Raw genomic sequence first — 18,026 nt, forward strand, 5'->3', positions numbered from 1 at the left:
GCAACTGTTTGGAGGGAGAAAAAATGAGGAGGAGGAGGAAGAATACGGATAAAAGGAATAAAATGAATAGAAGAGTGAGTTGAAAACTTGGAAACTTGGAGTAATTGAACGGGAGGTAGAAGTGCAAATGTCCCCATATCATTGCCTTCCCAGACCTCTCAGACCCCTGAGAGCTCCGCTTCTCTTATGATGTCATCCAATCACTTTGTTCAACTTTCTACCTCCCATTCTTTCTTGAACCTACTCTATTCAGGTTTTGGCTCACCATTGCACCCAAGCTTCTCCTTCCAAGTCATTAACGACCACCATGTTGTAAAATACAATCATCAGCTCTCAGGCCTAGTCTTTTTGGACCTTCAGTTTTACCATCCCTGCTTCTTTAGCTTCTTGAAACTCTTTTTACTTGATCTGAGACACCATAATTTGTGGACTTTTTTTTTTTTTTTTCTCTCTCTCTACCTTTTCAGATTGATGGATCTATCACCAACTCTAGACTTTGAATTATTTTGCTGGTTAAGTCCCTAGGCATCTTCTCTGCTGAAGTGATTGCATCCCATCTCACAGAATTTTACACCATTTATATACTCACAAGTCTCAAATTATATTTCCATTGTCAGCTCTAAATATATGTTCAGGTACTGCACCTATACTATAGACAATTCAAGATTCACAAGTCTAAATTTTTAGGGATTGTAACTCCTATACCATTTCCCATACCTACTCTTGAGTCATTTAGTAACAATCATTGCCATTCAATTAGTTCTTCATAACAAAAAAGAAACAGGTCATCGTTGAATTTCCCTCAAACTGTGTATCCAAATAATTAGCAAGTTTTATTGATCCTATCTTGAAAATACCATCAAGTTCTTGTTGCCATCTCAGCCTTATTGACCTTTCTGAGTTATCTGCAGTACTCACTATAATGCAAGCTTCACAAATAAAAAGAATTTGTGGTTCACTGATACATCCCCAATACTATACAGTTATCTGTCTACTCTGTTCATCTCACTAGAATGTACAGAAAAGGTCTGGGTCTATCTTCACTCCAGACATTCAGAGTAGGGCTTAACACCAGTAGGCACTCAATGATTAATAAAAATAATATGGATTATAAGAAAATAAGAATTTTTACTTTTTGATTAGTTCATTGTAGTCATACATAATATTGGGGTTCATTCTGGCATAATTATTAGTCCAAGCATTGCCATTATTCAGCATTATAATAACCATTACATAACTAATGCTTATAGAAGATTTATTCTGTGATGGGCATCATGCTAAGTATTTGTATGCATTCAATATCTCACATCAAAAGAAGGTCTTTTAATGAAGGAGTTAGTACTTTTTATGTTTTATAAATAGGAATGTGAAAATTTGATAAGGATAAGAGATTAACATATTTCTAACATGGGTAGAGGTAGGATTTAAAATTAGGGTAATTTTACCTCCAGTTATGCTCTTTAATATCAAGAAATAGCCACATATTCAGGTATTCTATCGATGTGTGCAGAGAGGATGAAAATGGCAGGAAAAGAGGGCAGACAGGAGCAGTGAATGGTAGATATTGACCATTTGCCCACCTCCTTGGTGCTGATCACCATCTTCCTCCATTAAACTAGAATGGAGAGGTGAGAATTATAGCAAAATTTGAATTAAAAGATTCATGAATTTTTACATGCTTAAATTTTACTATATAAACAAATGCTGATTTAGTAGTAATTAATATTTCCATAGGCTGTGTTATAAGTCAGCATCTGGACTGTGAAAGAAGCCCAATAATTTTTAGTTCACCTTTGCCATTTTTAATACCTGTAGCTACCCTGAGGGAGTTCATAATCTTTCATGTCATAACAGTGACAAGATTAAATGTGTTGCCATGGATATATGTATCAGTGGCAGGGATTTAGTCCTCTTTATCTGGGAGAAGGCAATATACCGGACAAACTTCAAACAAAGTTTTCCAGGCAACTGAGCTTGGGAGGGGATGTTCCTGCAAAGGAGGGTGAGTCGGTAAATTCCCAGAGGAGTGAAGTATTTGGTGTTTGGAGATTGTCTTGTCCAATGGAGGGAAAAAAGGACAAAGGAAAGTAACTAACAGGTTAAAATGAAGCTGAGAAAGGGAGAAAGATTTAAAGCAGAATGATGGGTCTTCCATTCTTCCCCTGTGTGTTCACCTTCTCACTGAACTTTGTTTTATAACAGAATATTAACCCATGCCTAAACACACATTTTGTTTCTAAACTTTACATCCTTGCAGCTATCCTTTGCATCCTGGAAAAGTGGGTATATGTGTTAAAAATTCCTCTTTCCTAGAGTTAGCATTTTCCCAACTGAACAATGAATGACAGGCTTTATAAAGATAGTTTTGCTAGAAACTTTTCTTTCTGAAACTGTCTCCCACATGGTTTTTGAAAATGTTTACTACACTGTACAGCGAACACCACCACCAGCAGATTCTCATCTCTACCCCAGCATGAAAAGCACCCCTGTTATTTTCTTTCTCCAGGAGGTTTCTTTCTCCTGGGCTTCCACACAGAACATCCAGCTACCTGATTAAATCCCTGCCCCTGCAGTGAAAGACACAGGAGCAAGCTTTGTCTTCTGGCACTTCTACATTTCAAAGAAAGTTTGTTTATTTCCATTATCAAAAACACATAGCCATAGATATTTGCTTGGAGGAATTCTAGGATTGCTTAAAAAAAAAAAAAAAATAGCATTTCTTTTCCTCACCCTGTTCAGCACAAAGGAGCCCAAGTCATTCTTATGTAAAAATGCTCTTCTTGACCCAGTAATATTAGAATGAGTATTCAGATACCACAGAAATTTCCAGTGAAGATGACAGATTGTCCCCCTGTTCATTCCTTACATTTCAAATCTTGGGGTAGGGTAGAGCTAATTGGATCACCTGGTTAAAATCTGGCTCTTAATGAACCCCATCACAGATGCACAGCTGGGAAAATTATATTTCCTATCTCTTTAGAAAGCTAGTGGTTTGGGAAATCCATAAGTCTTTAAGTTACAATGGTTTCTTTTGAGCCTCTGGTTAAAGGAAAAATACAACATTTATTTGAAAAAAAAAATCAACAGAACTGCTTCACCTAGAAAATTTTATACTATTAATTCTTCGTTTTCCTCCAAATTTGCATTATGGGGACAGAAAAGAAAATCTATTTTTATCCAATTTTGTCCTGCACATTTATTATTTTTTCCCTACCAGTTACCCTTCAGGTATCAAGATCCAGTATTTGTTTACCCTTGGAGTGTCCACAACAGTTCCAAAAAATTGTCTTATGGAATTTCCATTCATGGCCCCATATTCCTGTGGCCAAAGACAATCACGTTACCAGAATCTGAGTTTGGAGCATATAGAACTCAAGGGTTAAATGAAATTGGAGCTGTCTGGTGGTGCCCTGAATGTTGCAGGGTATAGGCCCACCACAAAGCTGAGGCAGCATGGAGAACCCCTTTTTCAAACCCTGGTTCTTACAATCATGTCAGAAAGATTTCACACGTGTTGCTCAGAGTAACAGGCACGAGTTTATTAGATGGGATCGGAAAGGGGAAAAGGGGACATTTTCAGGGGAGAGAGTGGGTCCTCATAGGAGCAGGTTGTTTGGTAAGGAAAGTAATGTATCCTGTCAACTTAAGCCAGGTAGGGCTGCAGGTACATTGCCTTTTTAAAAAAGAAAACATGCAGGGGTCAGCACAGTGTGTTCAGTTTATAGAATTATTCCCTTAACCTCTTGTTCCCACTGCTTATATTCTGCTTATTCTGCTTCTTCTGTCTGTCCGCTGTCATTGAAGACACAATTCATCATCTTTTGTAGTCTGTTCTGTTGTCACTTCCAAGCTTGAGTCTTCAATTCTTTCTTCTAATTTCTTGAGTTACTTCATAACTTTTCAAAAATTCTATTTTTTAAAAAAATTTGCTTAAGCATCCACAGTTGGTTTATGTCGCTTGCAATTTTTGGTTTGTTTGTTTTTAGCAATTTTTAAAAGAACTGATATAAGCTGCCAATAAAGACAAAACAAAATGCATGAATGAAAACAAATTTGAAAACCACTGGAAATCCTGTTGTCAAGATGCATGGTACAAACCCTACCCTTCTAGAGCATCCCACAAGGTCATGATGTAAAGGTGCATGAACTCATTATTCCACTGTGAACTGATTCATGCATTTAATACTCAGGAGGATGACTTCAAGGTTGAACCATTTTCTTTGTACATGCTCAGCTGTAAACAAGATTTTATGATTTCACATAATAGATACTGGGATCAGTTCTCCATGTAAAGGGAGTGGACACAAGCCAAGTAGCAAATAATAATTATCAGTCAAGAACCAGTCAAACTGGAAATCAGACAGCTCAGGAGAAGCAGAATTTGCTATTGATCTGGTTACCACCCAAGCCATTACTTTAATATGAATGTAGTAATCTAAGGCAGCATGAATTTATTCAGAGAAAATAAGCTCCATCCACATCCTACCTACAACATATGAAAAAATAGAAACTGTATTTTGTCTAGTAACATTAAATAAGCATGTTGGAAAATATTGTAATCTAAAAAAAGTTGTAAAGAAGCCCATTAGCACAGGCCATATTCTGATATACTCTGCCCCATGGCTTATCCATCAGTCCCCAGCCACCTATGATCCTGAACTTACCCCAATGATGTTTTATGTTTCACCATGAAGAGCCACCTCCCCCACCCCCGTCTCAATTGAAACCAGAAAAAGTGAAGCTGGCCAGTTGGTGGTACACACCTATATTCCCAATAGCTGGGGTGGGGTGGGGGGTGGAGGCAGGAGAATCACAAGTTCAGTGCCAGCCCTGTCAACTTAGTGAGGCCCTAAGCAACTTAGTAAGACCCTGTCTTTTTTTTTTTTTCTTGTGAAGTTAAACATTTATTTATCATACAATCCAAAAATTTTACTCCTAGGTTTTTGCCCAAGAGAAATGAAAATAGACTTGCACAGAAAGTTAATAACTTTTTTCATAATACCCCCCCAACTGGAAGCTGAGAATGACAATCAACAAGTGAATAGATACACAAATGTGGTTTGTCCAAATAATGGAATACTATTCCACAATAAAAAGGAAGGCGCATGCAATGACATGGGTGAATCCTCTAAACTTTAAGCTTAGTAGAAGAAGACCCTGTCTTAAAAACAAACCAACTAATCCCTGGTACAAAAAAAAAAGAAAAAAAAAATTGATGCAAATCCTAAAACTACATGCAAGCTACGAGTTCACTGTAAGCCATTTTGTTTGTTTCCTATCTCATTTACTTACTGATAAATGTTGAACAAAGCACCAATTAAAACAGACTTACCATAAAACTTAATCATTCAAAAGTGTGAAGAGTGTAATGAATGCTAAATCCATCACCATACATCAGGTCTATGGAAAATAGCACTCATGTTTCTGATATGGAACTAAGTATGACTACATTTTCGCTAAAAAAAAAAAATCAGAAGCATCAACAACTTCTGTGTCCGCTCAGACTTTGAAAACAGTTCTGATCAGTGACCACTCATCAGAATTCCTGTAGTCAAAATTCTCACCACTTTACCTTTTCCTTGTGATAAGAAATGCATTTGCTGTGTGTGTCGATGTTGTTTTTGTGATGCTCAGGATTGAACCCAGGGTCTCCTGCTTGTTAGGGAAGTGCTCTCTTACTGAGCCAAATCCTAGCCCCAATTTTGAAAATTTAGTTAAATCCATAAGGATCACTGACATGGTGGGGAAAATAAACATTTTGTATACATCAATCTTTTTAATAATCATTATTTTATTTGGGGGGTTTCTAATATATACATCTAATTTTACTATTAAACAATAACTTTGTTATGGGTTGGATGTGAGGTGTCCCTCAAAAGCTCATGTGTGAGACAATGTAAAAAGATTCAGAGAAGAAATGATTGGGTTGTGAGAGTTTCAAGGCAATCAGTAATTTAATCCCTGATGGAATTAACTGAAGTGGTAGGTGTGGCTGGAGGAGGTGGGAATTGGGGCGTGGCTTTGGGGTATATATTTGTATCTGGCCAGTGGAGTGTCTCTCTCTGCTTTCTGATCAACATGTGAGCTGCTGCCCTCTGCAATACTCTTCTGCCATGAGCCCTGAGGATGGAGGCTGCTCTCTATGAATTGAGACCTCTGAAACCATGAACCTCTCAATAAACCTTTCCTCCTCTACAGTTGTTCTGGTCAGGTGTTTAAGTCACAGCAGCGAAAAAGCTACTTAAAACAAACTTTATTCCAATGATGTTGACTCTAATATTTTCCTTTGTATGTAAATGCCTACATTGTAAGCGGGACACGTTTCTCAAAGGTACGTCCTAGTACCGTTGCCTGGAGCGGGTAGTGCTGAGTAACACCCTCCTAGCAGTAGCTAGCTTGACAACTCATGTCACCTCTGAAATACTGCTGCAAGGGAATGACACCGTCCAAGGATTACTGGCTGTCACTAGTTGCCGTTGAAGTCATCCAGCCAAAAGAAGTAACAAGCAATGTGCATAATTGGAAATAGTAAAGAGTCGGAGCTACCTGAGGTCAAGGTCTCTCAAAGTCCTCGGACGAGATCTGTGATTAGGATGGCTACTGTTACTCCCAGAAATCTAGATCCTCTGCTGCCCATCTGTTTGCCTGGGAGTGCTAATGCAATTGATGTGGGGCTTTATAGAATTTCCTATAATCTCTTGAAAGATTTAACAGCAGGAATCCATTTGGCAAATTCAAGGAAAACAGATCCCTTTGTGTGAATCTCTAAGAAGCTACATTTATAGGTATCAAGTTGTTGAAAATACAAAATAATTTAGGAAGGGTTGGCATCCATAAATAGACATTCTGTAGGCAACCAATTATTAACTTAATGTAATTGAACTGGAGTATCTGTCTATTCTTTAAAAATATCCATTTGACTAATTCTGGTGCCCACTTTCTTGCCTGTTTTAAGAAATTCTGCATTCTTCTCTGCAGCCACAGTTCAACTCTCTATTTTACTTGTTCCAATGGGGTGGAAAAATGGGAAGCTTCTAGGAAACACAATAAAAAAAAGTGGTGTTCAAAAAACCAAAGGTCAAATATTTTCTCTGATAAGTGGATGATGAAAAGTAATGGGGTTGGGTGGGTGAGGGTGTAAGGGAAGAATGGAGGAATGTTGGATTGTGTAGAGGAATCTGAGGGCTAGGGAAGGGGGGAGGAAAGGAAAGATAATGGAAGGAGACAAACATCATTACCCTACGTACATGCATGATTACACAGTGTGACTCTATATTTTGTATAACCACAGAAGTGAAAATTTGTACCCCATTTGTGTACAATGAATCAAAAAAAGTGGTGTTTTTTGCAGCATAAGTACACGAATTTCAATTAGAGTTACATTAGAAAATATCTTCTCTTCCTGATTGTGTGTAGCCTTTGAGGGACTAAGAATAAAGGGCTCCTACTTTCCCACAAACCAAATATTGGCAAATGCCATTGTAACTAATTCCTGTTCTCAGATGAGACACTGACCTTTGAGCGCAACTGGAGGACGCATTGGTTGTTCTAGACTTTAGTAATGACAACTAGACACTTAACTACTGGGCATCAAACCCAGGGGCACTTAACCACTGAGCCACATTCCCAGCCTTTCAAAAAATATTTTATTAGAAATAAAAGGATCTCGCCAAGTTGTTAGAGGTTTCACCAAGTTGCTTAGGGTCTTAGTAAGTTGCTAAGGCTGGCTTTGAACTTGCGATTCTCCTGCCTCAACCTCCGGAGAGGCTGGGATCACAGGCATGTGCCAATACATTTAGCCCAATGTATTTTTTTCTACTAAAATTTATCTTTTTGCTACTATCTATCAAAACTGGGACTCTCTTCCTATGAACATTTTTTTTTTTTTTTTTTTTTGTAAAGACTTGGAAAAGAAAGTTTCACCCTGAAAGCTGTATGTAGCCTCATTAACCAGGAAAGTTTCTGCTTCTAAAGCTTATTGGTTATGAAGCTATTATTAGAAAAGCCTAGCTACTTCCAAAAGTAAGCCATCACAGGGCAATGGTGCTCTTCCCTCCCTACCCAACCAAGGGAGAATCTGTATTGTTCAATAGAATTTCTTATATTCCTTTAAATTGCATTTTTCACCTCCATGCTTGAGTCTCATGGTCTTCCTCTCCTTAGCACATGCATCAGATGGCACTTAAAGTCAAGAAGGCAAATAGAGACTCACTTCCCTTTCAGATCTTTTCAAGTCCCCCATATTTATAAGGTGCAATGAAAGTAGGTGGAAGAGAAAAGAAGGAATGGGTGAAATATGCTCTTCTATGTTTACTTCTTTATGCAGTAAAAACAATCGGTCTCCATTTATTTCTAGATCTATGGCGATGACCACAGTCTTATTACCTGGGAGGAACCCATCATTTACAATTAGAATAGACAGACCAGTTTTCTCAATATATACGGAATAACTTTGCAATCCAGAGAAGAAACATGCTGGTTCCCAGTAAGTTACCTAAAAAATCAAGGCCAGAACCTCAAGCTCCTGGTTCAAAAGCCAAGTAATTTTCAGGAAAGGTTACCATGTTACTTGGAAAATAATTTTGCAACATTGTAATTCAAGAGTTATAACATTTTTCAAAACAATGGTATTTCTCTTATAACATTTAAGAATGCAAATACATGATTTGGGGTTTTTAACATGCTTCTCTCTTCCTAGAATGTCATCCACAACCCTCTTTAGGGCAGCTTTTTTTGACAGCTCCTCCTACCTTTGGGGCTTGTTAAGAGTCTACCTTCTTCCAGAGTTCTCCCTTGCAGCATGCCTCAGGCTGTGTTCACTGTTCTACTTCTGTATGTTTGCTTTCTGAAACCAAAGTAGTTGTTTTTTTCTTCTTTTTTGTCTTGTGATTGTCACTACTGTAATTATTACTTAATATAATGATTCTAAAAGAGTACTTGCCTAAAAGAAGGTATTTAGATATACATTGCATAAGCAAAGCTATATGACCAGATTTCCTGTTCCAGGGTTTTCCTCCTATGAAGTCAGTTTATTATAGCAGATTAACAATTACTTTAGAAAATCAGAATTGGAAAACCTTTCAATAGTTCCACTGAACCAATTATAGCCTCAGGCTCATCACCACTCATCTCATGAACATATTATTTTGAAATATCATTTGCATTTATTGAACCCAGTCTGTATTGGTCACTGTACTGGGTATGGAGTGTTAAAGGTCAAATACAACACGCAGTCTGTCCTCAAGAGAATTCCTTTCTGATTGGACCAGACAGGCAGATCATCATGATGAAATTCAATGAATACTATTTCAGAATTATATACAGTATATCATGAAACTCCTAGAAAACATCCCTAATTGTATTAATGAAGATTGCAGGCAAACCAAAAATTCAAATATGTCCAGACTGAGCTGAAAAATAATTTACTTATGTTAGATAATGCACAGAAACCCTGCAGAAGCCAGGGATCCAAAATCACCATATTAATAGAAATGAAGAGAGGTGAGGCTGTTGGAATTCAAGTCACAAACAAATAGAAACAAAGCTGATTTGATACTGTTTTGGTTTCTCCTAAAAAATGGGAAACTGGAGGCTATACTACTATAACCAACTGATACTAAGTACCATATATCTACCCCCTGGAAAATTGATACTATTGCTCCTGTTGTGACAAATCAGGTTCTCCATTGCCCTCATTTCTTTGTTTTCATAGAGCTTGGTTCATTCATGGCAGTTACTGTGACTAGTGAAGAGAGGCTAAGGATAGGACTTGCTGGTCTTTGTGGCTCTACCGTGATACACAGGCTTATTCTTTGATCAGAATTTCTGCAACTAGTTATTGCCTAAAAATATATTCACAGAGATACATTGAAACAGGTTGTGTTGTTACAAAGACAATGTATACATCATAATCCAAAATGTAACCATGAAGGAAGACTGAGTAAGAGCTGGCTCTCTCTAGGCATTATGTTTTGAAAAAATAAATTGGAGTTAGCTAGCAGTTGTGGCAGAAAGCAGAGCATTTGCAAAGGTTCAGAATATTCTGGTATCTACAAGAAGATTGAATGTGGTTGATTTCAGATATACCAATAGGACTCAAGGTGGGGATTAGAGAAGGTTAAGTATAGGAATGAGACTGGAGATTAAAGCAGCTACCAGGTCATAAAGTTCCTTTCAATCCATGCTAAACATCTTTACTTAATCCTCTGTGGAATAGGAAGCCAGGGACTGAAAACAAAGATACTAAAATAACTGTTTTAGAAAGATGAGCTACACAGCTGAATGGATGCTATGTTGGAACAGTTATTCTGAAAGGACAAGATCACTGCACCTATAAATCAAGGTGAATGAAATGAGTCCCCAACTAAGGCAATTGTAATGATAATGGGCAGAAGGGAACATACTCAAGAGGTGCTAGCAAACTGAGCATGGGTTAAAATCTAAAATGTGCTGACTGCTGAGGACCCAAACCCAAATCAAATGCAGTCTCTTCCTGAGGAACTGACAGCTCAGTTCCAAATATTCCTAAAGATAAATGATAGTGTAAGAGTTTTTGTGATGAATCTTTAAATTATCCTTAAATGTCTAATATCTATATTTAAGCTGGGACACTCAATACCTGATAAGGGAAGTAATCAATTTAGATAATAAAATTGGTTCACCTTTCTATATTCAACATGGAAAGGGGGAAAAAAAAAAAAAAAAGGAAAAGCAAAGAAAAATCCTGAAAATTGAATTCAACATAGATGATGGTATTGGGAATTAAAGCTGTGCACCATATCACTATGAATTTTATAAGGAAATGGCAAGAAGAAATAATGGTATGGACACAGGTTGAGGGCACCTGTAATAAATCAAAGTAAGCAGATATAAAATTACATATTGTAAGTGCTTCCTTTACCTATTTTTAAAGGCAAAGTGGAAAAATATAATTCTTCCTTCTTCTTCTCTTTCTCTTAAGAAGTAATGACTGTTTTCTATGTGCCAGGAATGATGCCGGATGCGAGGGACACAAGGCTTCTCTTTGCCCTTATAAGAATGACAATCAGCAAAGCATACAACAACATAGAACATTATATCTATGAAGAAGAGAGACATACAATGCTATAAAATCCCACAAGAGCAGAGCATGGTGGCGTAATCCCATTGACTTGAGAGACTGAGGCAAGAGGATCACAATTTCAAAGCCAGCCTCAGTAACTTAGTGATGACCTAAGCAACTTGGCAAGACCCTGCCTCAAAAATAAAAAATAAAAAGGGTTGGGGATGTGGCTCAATGGCTAAGCACCCCTGGTTTTAATTCCCAATACCAAAACAAAAACAAAATACAAAAATAAAAACAAAAACAAAACTAAAACAAAAAATTCCCACAAAAAGCAAATCCAACTGGATCCTAAGATCAGAAAAACTGAAGGCTAAATTATAGCGAATACTAGTCATGGAGTCCTCAACTCCAGGAAAAAAATACCCTAAGTCAAGGTAAAACATTAATTCCAAAGGTGTTCCACAGTTCCTCTGAAAACCAATAAATTAATTTATAAAACCAAATGAAATAATTATATAAAGTGATTGCCATGGAATATCAAAAGGAGAGTTTGAATGTTCTGTCAGGTTTTGAAAAGTTGGCATGTATGATAACACCGTGTCAGTGGCAAATAATTACTATTGTGAGGCACCGTCAAGCAGCGGCCCTGGATACTCCTGGAAATTGTCTCACAGACTGTGAGAGTCATATATGTACTTGGTACTTTTAAAATACTTGAATTGAATTTGATTCAGAGGATCTAGACTTCATTACTACCCATGTTATCATCAACATTTGCTTTGACCTTTATTTAGAAAAAGGAGTCTTTATGTCCACATGAGGCCACTTAGGTTATTATGTGGACCTGAATTTTAGAGCATACTGGGAGTGAATTTTCTCTCATTCCCTGCAATATTAAGCAATAAATTGCTTTTGTTGACATTGCATGTGTATCCATTACAGGGCAATTTATGCAAATACAACTGTTCTACAAAATCTCATCATCCGAGAAAATCGTGTTACAGTCCTCTTTGAAAGTTCAACATGAAGCAACTTCTGTGCTTATTTAAATCTTCCAGGACCATCCATGAGAGAACAATTATTGAGGCTCTCTTGGATGTCTTAGAGAAATTGTGAATGGGCATCTAAGTTCCAATCAAATTATATGAGTTCTGTTAAAGCTCAGTTTCTTTTCTCTGATGTGATTATCTTGTTTTGCTCTAACCCAGAATGATATGAGAGAGCTCACCATGCTCTGCTACTAGGTGCAGGGCAGAGATAGCTCCACTCTAGGTTCTAAGTAGCTGTTGCCTGAGGATTTAAGTCAGAAGGAAATTTTGGAACCAGAGCATTATAAAAGGGAAAAGAAATTTATACATGAGAATTACAATCTTCCAAGTCACTCTGTTTAGAAAGGATGGGAGTTCCTTCAGCCTGCTATCAGCATACAGAAAAAACAGGATTGAGCCTGTGCTTACTTGCTGTCTCTCTTACACACACACACACACACACACACACACACACACACACACACACACACAATACACTCATGGGACATCATGAATATCTCACTTCCTCCACTTCTTCTACTTCTTATTTGGAGAAAGCAAATTAATAAGAATAGTAATCAGCTTATGAAATAAAGAATCCTGTAATTACAACTAGAAGCAGATATCATCTATAGCTCAGATTGTTTTCCAACTATTCAAATTCAAACAGTAACTGTCCTTATCCAGTGTGATCCACCAATGGTCAGATATTGCTGGATATTTAAATGCTTTTGCCGTGCATCATCTTATGTAATTTACTAGTCTGAGGAAGCAGGCACCATGAATCTCATTCTATGAAGAAGCCAGGATTTGCAAAATTAAGTCTTGTATCAAAAGGTTTATAATACAAACGTATTAGAGTCTAATAGTCAAATATAGGTCTTTCTGGCACCAGAACGAGTATGCTTAATCATTTTTCACCACATCACTTTACCTGCACACACACATGGTGAATTTGAGTCCTTGAAGGTCAAGTTCAAGAGTCAGCAGATGAGGAAAAAAGTGAACATTCAATATTATCCAAACCAGCTGGGTGTGATAGTACGAGCCTGCAATCCCAGTGACTCAGGAGGCCGAGGTAGTAGGATCACAAGTTCAAGGTCAGCTTGAGCAACTTAGCAAGATCCTTTCCATAAATAAATAAACAAACAGACAGACAGATGGAAAGACCAGAGATGTAACTAGGAGGTAAGAGCACCCCTGGCTTAGTTCCCAGTATAAAATATCCCTAACCTATAAGAATACTTACAGGAAATTCCAATGGAACAACTAGAATATATTACTGCTTCTTTGACTGGACATAATTGGATTTTTTTTTAGAAGTCATGGGATATAAATGCATATCTTCAAATACCAGAGTCACCTTTGGAGTCACCAGATCCTCACACTGAAAGAGGTCCACAGAATGAAAGCAAATGAACCTCACCCTTCCTTGAGACCATACTCACATGGAGCATGATCTAAATTATAATCTCCCCTTCCCTCCTTCTTTCCCAGCCATTCCTTTGTTATTAGAGAAGTATATAAGTGAATTCATTCAGATTAATTGCTCATATGATATAGTTCCAATGAATTTTATTATGAATATCTCCAAATACCATTATACTAAGAGGAACTAATGTTCAGGACATCCCCTGAAACTGCATTGCTCTCTCAAATTTCTACAGTACTAGGTAGCTTTTAATTCATGCTCATCCCTAAAAGAAAATGTCTCAGATTGAAGGATTTCATCCAAAATGATGCCCTAAGATACACTTTTTATTTTTCGACTGGGGCATTTCAATGAATTATTGAATAAAAAAATACATTCTGAGGGAGTTCACATCATATTACAAGGGCTGCTCATTTTTGCAAAGTTATTGTCTAGAAATCCTGATATTGTATCTTAAATTTCCATGAAATGACACCAGGAAAATACAACTATATGAACCCCATCACTGACCTGACTTTAGAATACATACTTTTATGAAGACTCAGAACAAAGATCTATATTAGTCCTAAAGGAAGGAAAACCATCCTTTACGGAACAATCAGCATGATTTTTCTTTTGGAGGGAGTACAGGGGCTTGAACTCAGGGGCACTTAACCACTGAGCCATATCCCCAGCCCTATTTTGTATTTTATTTAGAGACACTTAGTTGCTTAGTGCCTTGCCATTGCTGAATCTGGTTTTGAACTCTTGATCCTCCTGCCTCAGCCTCCTGAGCCACTGGGGAATTAGGAGGACACCACCATACCTGGGCAATCAGCATGACTTAGACATTATAAACACTATAAAGTTTGGTACAGTGGTTACCATTCTCTTTGCTTTAGCCAATACAAAGTTCAATATTAAATTTGAGATTCCTTGTAGTAATTAAGCAGTGCAAATTAGTATCTGAACTTCATCACAGAGCTCTAGCTTATTATTTTACCCATATTTCCTCTTGATCTTTTCTATTTTCTTCTATCCTGACATTTTAGGTATTTCTCTATGTCAGCCTCCAGTCTTATGATGAAGCAGGATTCAAAGAGACAAAGAAATAAAAACAGTCATCTTAAATGATTAGGTATCTCTTTGGGGACTTGTGAAGTCAATTTTTAATGAATCCTATAAATCACTGTATGGCAGAAGGCCAGGGTTAAGATTTCTATACTAACCAGATTTTTTTTTTTTTTTTTTTTTAAACAAAATTGCACTCAATATTTCTCCCTTAGGAACACAGAAGTTGATGTCACAGTAGTGAATGAGACAGACGGAGACTCCTGTTAGAGTCTGAGGGACAAAGTAAGGGCAAAACCAAGAAGAAATTATACTAACACAAGATAAAAGCTGTGGGGGAAGACGCTAGACACATTAAGACCAAGCCAACAGGACCAAGGACAGTGGGTGAATATGTGTAGTCAAACCTAGAAACGATGTTCAGGATGACCCTGGTCAGTGATCAGGAGCCATCTACTCCATGAACACAAGAGTATTTCAGTGAGAAGGAAGAAGAAAAGAATGACCCAAATCTGCAGCAAATTTTGAAATAAGAGATTACGATAATTTACAACTAAACCCTGGCCCCCTTCTTCCAGCAGCCACATGCACATGCATCAGCCATATTTATAAAAACAAATTACATACCTCAGTATACCTGTTGTCTGGGAGTCAAATACTCAAAATCCTGTCTTCAAAACTTATGACAAATTTCCTCATCAATAGACTTCTTACTTTATGATCAATTAGTTAATTAATTACTTTTGCAGTACTGGGAATTAATGCAAGGGTGCTCTACCACTAAGTTCTATCACTAGCCCTTTGAACAATATTTAAAATTTGGAGATGGTTTTGGTAAGTTGCTCAAGTCAGCCTCAAACTTGTGATCCCCTGCCTCAGGGGATTACAGGTGTACACCACCATGCCCATCTTGGACCTCTGTTTCTATTGTTCTGTTAATTTGTTCACATTTATAGTCCATTAACCACACTAGCCAAGAATAGTTTCAACTGGATAGAATTTTTAGAAAGCTGAGCTTAAACTTATTTGAGCATAAGAACTGTACAGAAATTTCCAACCATGCATACACACACACACTTACTATATCCAATATTTCAATATGTGGAAACCTGAATATTTATTGTCAAGATTCCTAAAGTGAGAATTTTGTCTCATTTTTCAGAATCTGGCAATGGCTAATATTTGAACCTATTATTTGCAATTTGAGTTGAATAAACAAACATTAAAGAATCTTAAGTATCACTAAATAAAACTGTCTTCCTTAAAATAATCAAAAGCCTAAAAGGCTAAATACATTGTACTGCCTGGATAATTTATTTTATTTTGTCTCAGTCATTCAGCGGCATCACTGTTAGTCTTCAAATCAAAGTGGCACTGTGATTGGATTCACCTAATTTGAAATCATTCTGCCCATTTTGGAGAGGGACTGAGAAGAAATGCACCCATTCAGAGGCACATCCACAAATTATCAGGTTTCTACATATACTGGAATCTATCATTTGAAAGAAGCAAGATATCAATTTTAGTACATATTTTCTTCTTCTCATTTCTACTGGTACTTAGGGGACCTTGGTTTCACACCTTTGAAAATCTCTCTGAAAATAGCAACATGTTATAAATAAAGATGTTACAGATGTGCTTGGCTGGATTGGAATAATGTGAGTGTGGCACAGTGTGACTTTCTGTAGTGTTCACTCAATAATGTCTGAAGGAAACCCTATGAGCCATTTGAAGAGGTTAACTTGGTGACCACAATCGCTTCCTACCTGCCTCTTTGGAAATCTGCGTGAAGGATTCAACACCTTTTTCTCCATAACTTCCTTCAGATGCGAGAGTAGACACGTAGTTCCAGCCAAGGGCTTTTACAATGTCTACCATGGCCTGGGCTTGGAAGGAATCAGGTGGGACCACACGGGAGAAGAAATCATAGCGCCGGTCATCACTGAGCTCTGGTGCTGTGGAAGCATAACTAATCTGAGGGATCTGAAAAAAAGAAAGCATCACAAGAGAGCACATGGTCAGGACAGGAGAGACTCATTAATATTTATGACAGGTTACTCAAATTATAGGGCAGGAGCAGCAAAGGGGATGTGTATTTGGTCATAATACCATCATGTCATCTTAGACCACCTAAATGTGACTACTTTGCAGTACAAAAGTGTTGTTGGAGTCTTGCCCTTACATTTTTCCCTATTAGAAGGGAAGGTTGATGATAGCATGGAAATTATAAGGTCAGGGTCACGGTCAGTTAGTAGAAAAGCATGCATGACCATTCTACCCAATATTGTATATTCTGTCATGCTTTACTTCTTAAAAACAAATAGAAATAAAAGCATGACACCCTAACTAGACTGTATACAGAGCTTAGTTTAGTTGATACAGCTTGTGAATACTCAGGAATATCATTAGTTGTTTTCTACTGATTAAGTCCGAGAGACCTGTAAAGAAATATTCAAGTCAGCCACACACATTGTCTAATTTAGGCTGCACAAGAATGGTGTAAAGTAGTTCAGTGAAATCCTCTGCCCCATGCAAGGGCATTTCTTGCTCAGAAGAAGCCATTTACCTGCAGCCCTGCCTGGCTTAAGTCCACAGGATATGTTACATTCCTCAGCAATTGGCTACCTGCAGGAGAAATGTACACTCAAAATGCCAAAAAGAAAAACACAAGTTACCCTGAAGTAGGTAACTTGTGACCTTATACAGACCAGATCCTGGAACTTAGGATAATAAGGATAATCACCACTAACCATAAAATCTTTAAGAAAAGACTCCAATTAGAACCAGTCATCTTGGACCAAAAAGATCTAAAGTGGTCACAGCAGTGGAAAATGATATTATTGTGCTGTCAGTCAAAAGATAAGAGATGGACCTAGAAGAGATTCTCTGGAAAATTCTCTGGGATCCCCAATAAGACTGGAGGGTAAGAGAGATACACTGTCTCTCTTCTCTGAGAGGTCTCACTCTTCTCCCTTGAGAATGTCTTCTTTCCCCTTTTCCTATTCTTTCTAATAAACTCATGCCTGTTACTCTGAGCAACTGTCTAAAATCTTTTTGGCCTGATTGCAAAAATCAAAGTTTAAAGAGGGGATCTCTGTGACACCGTCAACTATGTGGTGAGCCCATTCCCTGTAACAGAAGGGACACTGAATAACAATGAAATTGCTTCTCTTAGCCTATGTAGTATCTTTTTCCTAGGATTATATGTGATATGATTACCTGAGTAGTCTTGAAACATTGATTTTTGCCAAACCAAATTATGTAAATAGAGAAATTGCATTAAAAAGACTTGCCTGCATTTTCAAATAACCTAAGGCATCTCCGAAATAGGCATGGATGAGGAACCTTGTGTGGAACCTAATGCCAGGACCCCTGTGCTAGTTACTTCTGTAATACACTAAATACACACACACACACACACACACACCATTCTTTCTCTTAACTCCAGCAAGTAGTATTATTAGTGTGATTT

The 18,026-nt window shown here is 37.5% G+C and overlaps 1 protein-coding gene across 7 annotated transcripts in view; it reads right to left on the bottom strand.

Annotated features, from left to right (window-relative positions):
* GRM7 (glutamate metabotropic receptor 7) overlaps window positions 1-18,026 on the bottom strand; it is an 891,077-nt gene that overhangs the window by 590,210 nt on the left and 282,841 nt on the right. For all 7 annotated transcript variants that reach the window (XR_013760830.1, XR_013760831.1, XM_079122078.1 and 4 more), the window contains exon 2: window positions 16,321-16,537. Coding sequence is in view for 5 of the 7 variants with exons in the window: in XM_079122078.1 (XP_078978204.1) it covers window positions 16,321-16,537 (217 nt within the window). In the remaining 2 variants the exon portion in view is untranslated. The remainder of the gene's footprint in view (window positions 1-16,320; window positions 16,538-18,026) is intronic.

The sequence above is a fragment of the Sciurus vulgaris genome, assembly GCF_902686455.1.
Source record: "Sciurus vulgaris genome assembly, chromosome: 19".
In the NCBI taxonomy this organism is placed as follows: Eukaryota; Metazoa; Chordata; class Mammalia; order Rodentia; family Sciuridae; genus Sciurus; species Sciurus vulgaris.